The sequence below is a fragment of the Sebastes fasciatus genome, chromosome 20 (assembly GCF_043250625.1).
Source record: "Sebastes fasciatus isolate fSebFas1 chromosome 20, fSebFas1.pri, whole genome shotgun sequence".
NCBI classification, from domain to species: Eukaryota; Metazoa; Chordata; class Actinopteri; order Perciformes; family Sebastidae; genus Sebastes; species Sebastes fasciatus.
The window spans coordinates 9035674-9041100 of record NC_133814.1 but is presented as its reverse complement, the minus strand read 5'-3'; the positions used below and the strand labels follow the sequence as shown (position 1 = coordinate 9041100).

General features: G+C 41.1%; 1 protein-coding gene across 1 annotated transcript; it reads left to right on the top strand.

Moving 5' to 3' along the window:
• Positions 1-340: 340 nt before the first annotated feature.
• Positions 341-3957, top strand: egr2b (early growth response 2b). Its single transcript, XM_074619256.1, has 2 exons — positions 341-735; positions 1649-3957. The coding sequence occupies exons 1-2, from the start codon at positions 579-581 to the stop codon at positions 2860-2862; spliced, it is 1371 nt and encodes a 456-aa protein (XP_074475357.1). The 5' UTR covers positions 341-578; the 3' UTR covers positions 2863-3957.
• The last annotated feature ends 1470 nt before the right edge of the window (positions 3958-5427 follow it).

The window sequence follows — 5427 nt, the reverse complement described above, 5'->3', positions numbered from 1 at the left end:
ACCAGAGTATACATGGACAAAAAAATATGTATAATATTTAAAGTAAATTATAGCTGTGTTTGCTCATTTGTGGTAAATATTATTGTGGTATATTGTGTTTGTTTTGTGGCAGTTTATCTCTAGTTTTGCAGCGAGTGGAAAAAAAGGTGCGTTTTTTATCTCCTGCAGCAGCAGCAGTGGGTTCTCCATTCACAAGTGATTCCCTTTAGAAAATCGTCACGGAGCCTCTCAGCCAATCAGCGTCGGCAGCGCCTCTCCCTCGACTCCTCCCACTTCCATATATGGGTAATGACGTATCCAAAAGGTCCCCCATATAAACATACTAGCGCCAGGGCCGCCCGTTCCCAAAGAGAGTTACTTTTAACGCAGTGTGTTGACTTTCTCTCATCCAGGAGCGCATGAAGCGCAACAGAGACGCAACGAGCTCATCCTCTCACACCCGGTGACAGAAACAGAAAGACATGCGGTGGTTACACACTGTTCATTGTTATTATAAAGTGTTTTAAGGTGAGCAGCAAAGACAAGAGCGAACAAGAGAGCAAGAAGACGCGGTAGTGTGTTTTTTCTTTTCATCCACAATGACGGCTAAAACTCTGGAGAAGGTGCCGGTGAATCTCGGAGGATTCGTGCATCCAGACAGCGTGTACTCGGTGGATGACATGGTGGGCTCCACCTCTGTGGCTATCTTCCCAAACAGCGATTTAGGAGCTCATTACGACCAGATGAATGTGGCAGGTAAGATGACACTTTATTTTTGGAGTGTATGAAGAAATATTAATCTATAAAAAGAAAAGTTGCCTGTATGCTGAGTGTTGCAGTACTCATTTTACAATCACATTTTGCCTCTGATTGTCATAGTAAAAAAGTGTGTTAAAATGTTTCATATACATGAGAGTTTCAAGATTCAAGATGTTTATTGTCTCGCCGGTTGTATATACAAACGTGTAAAATACGTTTTGCTGGGAAGCTCCATTAAAATAATAAGTTATATTACATTTATATTACAAATACATTACAATTATAGAAGGAAATACGTTGTACAAGGGCATATTAAGAACATATATATTAAGTACATATACAGTATATAAATATATATAGATATATAAATCACTTTAAAAAGCTATACAAAAAAATATATTTTTGGGAGGTATATGGTTGAGGAAGAGTTGTGATAAGGGTTGCGTTAGAGTTGGTTTATATCTACTTTTTAACTCCGGATGGATATGTGGGTTGTAAATAAACTTGGGATGCTGTTCATATATTTAATTTGGGATGTAAATAAATCTGGGATAGTTTATATATTATATTATATTATCGTTCTGAGTTATTAGAGAAGTGAGAAAGGGGTATAGGGAAATATACGTTTTACTTCTACCTACTCCTTTTCGGACACTTGTTTTGTTTGTTATTATTTTTTATCTGTTTTTATTTATTTTATGTTCGAAATAGTCTTTCATTCATTCATTCATATATACAGTATAAGATATATTTTTGTGTGAGAAGGTGTCGTATGAATTATCTGTCTGTGCGTAATGGAAAAAAAAGCGTTCTTCCACTTAAAGCGCACTTCCCTGTTTAATGTGAACATCTTAGTGAATCCAGTTGCCTCACTATAACTGACCTTGTCCTTGTGTTTTTTGCTCCACAGACAGCCTGATGAGCGCAGACATGAGCTTAGAGAAGCGCTCCCTGGATCTCTCCTCACCCTCCTCCTCCTACTCCAGCAGCGGCTTCTCTCATCAGCCCATCGCATCCCATCATCACCACCGCAACCAGACCTTCACCTACATGGGCAAGTTCTCCATCGACTCCCAGTATCCAAGTAACTGGAACCCCGAGGGAGTCATCAACATCGTCTCGGGCATCTTCAACATGGCCCAACCAGCACCTCCACCTCCTCCTCCATCCTCATCAGCATCCTCCTCTCCGGCATCCTCTGGATCTCCCAATCACTTCTCCTCCTCCTTGAGTTGCACCATGGCAACGCCTCATCAGCACCAAGCGGAGATGATGGACCACCACAACCAGCACCACCACCACCACCTGTACTCTCCTCCTCCGCCTCCTTACTCCTCATCTGGCTGCGGTGACATGTACCAGGACCCCTCGGCGTTTTTGTCCCCCCCTGCGTGTCCCATCGCCTCCTACCCACCGCCATCCTACTCTTCTTCTCCCAAGCAGAACGGTGGAGGTGGAGGTGGAGCAGACGCGCTTTTCCCCATCATCCCAGACTACTCGAGCTTCTTCCAGCCTGCCTGCCAGCGGGACATGGGCATCCAAGACCGGAAACCTTTCGGTGCATGTCCTCTCGACACATTCCGAGTCCCTCCACCTCTGACTCCTCTGAACACTATCAGGAACTTTACGCTTGGTCCAGGTGGTGGTGGTGGAATCGAAGGTGTGCCTCCGAGGCTTCCGTCCGCTTACAGCCCACAAAACCTGCCCTTAAGGCCGATCCTGAGACCCAGAAAGTACCCGAACAGACCCAGCAAGACGCCCGTCCACGAGCGACCGTACCCGTGCCCGGCGGACGGCTGCGACCGGCGGTTCTCGCGCTCCGACGAGCTCACGCGACACATCCGCATCCACACCGGACACAAGCCGTTCCAGTGCCGCATTTGCATGCGCAACTTCAGCCGCAGCGACCATCTCACCACGCACATCCGCACGCACACGGGCGAGAAGCCGTTCGCGTGCGACTTCTGCGGGCGCAAGTTCGCGCGCAGCGACGAGAGGAAGAGGCACACTAAGATCCACCTGAGGCAGAAGGAGAGGAAGTCGTCCACCGTCTCCTCCTCCTCTTCGTCCTCCACTTCCTCGTCCAGCAGCACCATCACTGTAACCAGCGGGATGTGTTCCTAGTCCTGCCTGGTTGTTGTTGTTGTCACCATGATGCACCCTAACCTCTTAAAAAGAACTATCAAATAATGATTGTGAAACTTTTGTGCGACAAAAACACCATGGATGGGAATGAACGAGAACTTCTGTGCGTAATTACGCACATCCACTCCATTCCTCTTAAAAAGAACTATCAAATAATGATTGTGAAACTTTTGTGCGACAGCAGCCTAAAACACCATGCAGGATGGGAATGGACAAGAACTTCTGTGCGCAATTACGCACATCCAATCCATTCCTGCTCCAGAACTGACACGAATGCACTTTGCCTGTACAGTCTACTGAAAATAAGAGTAAATATAGCCATTAATTCATAAGAATATACAAGGGTGGTTGTAATATAAAAGGGGATTGTTTTAATATCGCCAACACATACGATATGATACGATACAACTTTATTGTCAGTTTGCACTGAAATTCATTTTGCATCCATAGGCAGCTCAGTTTGAGAAAAAGTACACACACAATAGACATACTGTTACCATAGACAGACAGACAAGTAAGACCCATCAGACAAAAAAACAAAACACATCATCATTATTCATACATAACCCATTACAAAATGACCATCTGTCCTCTGGATTTACATGTCTTTAGCAGCACATTAATTATTATTTAGCAACAAAATAGACTGATGGACAACAGCATTCTTCAGCCTGATGTTGCCATGTTGAGCGCGCAACAGGCTGCGCGTTTAAAATGTGAAATAACTGCAATAATGCTTTGAAGCAACTGTTTTTTTAAGTTATTGAATTGACAAAAAGTGTTCATTCTAACATGCTTTGTTGAAGACTATATTCCCCCCTTTAGTGCCTTGCTGTGTGTCTTTTTTTGTACACTGACTGATTTCAAGGACGCTTCTAATGCAATGTACATTTGTCCTTTTAATATGTAAAGTTGGAAGACTATTCTATTTTTGTACACATTTCGTCTCGTGTAACTTCAAGTGTCAAGAAAGTTGTGGTTTCACGTGTAAAACAATGTTGGAGTGTAAATATGTTGAACTCATCCTTTTTTTTGTTGTGATGTGTCTTTTGAGACTTATTAAATATATGTGGATGATAAATCACAGTTTGGTTTTATTACTCATAACTGGAGCACACACACGGAGCAACGGTGTCAGCCCGAGATGCATTCGTGGAACCCAAACAATTCCTTTTTATCTGTGAAGATAATGGAAAAGGTCTTTGTGGTAATCACATACAGGGGCTTTTTTGGATCCTTCAAGTGCATTGGGCTCATTCAGTCTTGTGAAGGGCTCATTGCATGGGTGAAATAGGGTCTCAAAAAAGTACAAAATGCAAATCTCCCTCAAAAAATAATCCAAGGCACACTGTAGTGTTTGAACAAAATTAAAAATGCCTTTATTTTACATGGCAATAATTGTTTAAAATGACTAACGCGTTGCGACCAACATATAGGTCTGAACTCTTTTATCTGTATTTATAAAACAACAAAAAAGTCTTGTAAAGCTGTTGATGTTGGAAATTTCATTGGGTAAACCCCATCCTGCGTCACTCATGGCATTTCTGACTCAGAGTTTTCACCCACTCACTTTTTATTTATGTATCACATCAGGTTATAAACAGGCATTGATCTGGTTTGCATACTTTGTCAAATTAAAGGTGACAAAAAGATTTAACTGACTCTCAAGCTGAACTAGTCAGTGAAATGAATTTTAAATTTTTAGAAGAAAAGAGAAATCAACTTGTAAGATATAGAATACAGATGGACCATATGTCCACAGTATTCAGGCAGAAAGATTTTTAGAGATACTGAGGTCATGAAGAGTCAAAAGTACCACATTTTAACATTTCATTTATTTAATCTTAATTTATATATATATGTATTTATTTTCCAGTTTGAAGGTCTAAATGCTCTTTCTAAGCCTTCTCCAAACTGCAAGGAATGAAATATTGGTGGAGAAATACTAGATCCTATACACATATTTATTAATTAATTTACTTCTATTTATTTATCTATTTTTCTGCTAGTCTAAACGTATAATATATTGGGTCTAAAATACTGGAATCAGCCTATAAATGTTTTTTAATTGTAGAACCTCTCAGGTTGTTAAAACCCACAAATTCCCAGAATAAAATACAGAGGGAACGACTGTTGATACGCAACAGAAACAAGCTGTTCATCGTTCCAATCTTTTTCCAAAAAAAATGAAAATAAAATAGTCTTTTGTGTGTGTTATTAATGTTGTGACGTTGCCTCTTGTCTGTTATCATTTATTCTGACTCACATCACTTCTCCGGAGTGGGCAGCTGTGGTCATCTGTTTCCACTTCATTTAAATGTGTGTTTAATAATAAACAACAGGATGTGATATAGCAGAGTTATTTATAGTGTTTCACCTCAGTGCCTTCAGGTTTAGTTAGCAAGTTAATACTGATGCTGTAAAGTCAACTTTAACAATGCTGATTCATTTTATGTGAGCAAAACCACAACCAGAGAAATCTGATTATTGTTAGGGGTGCGAAAAAATTTCGAAAATATCAAGTATCGTGACATTAGGTTTTGC

Excerpts from the sequence above, each read along its gene's own strand:
- egr2b (XM_074619256.1), top strand. The coding sequence starts at position 579 with ATGACGGCTAAAACTCTGGAGAAGGTGCCGGTGAATCTCGGAGGATTC. Across the intron at positions 736-1,648 it reads CGACCAGATGAATGTGGCAG|ACAGCCTGATGAGCGCAGAC; the intron begins GTAAGATGACAC and ends TTTGCTCCACAG.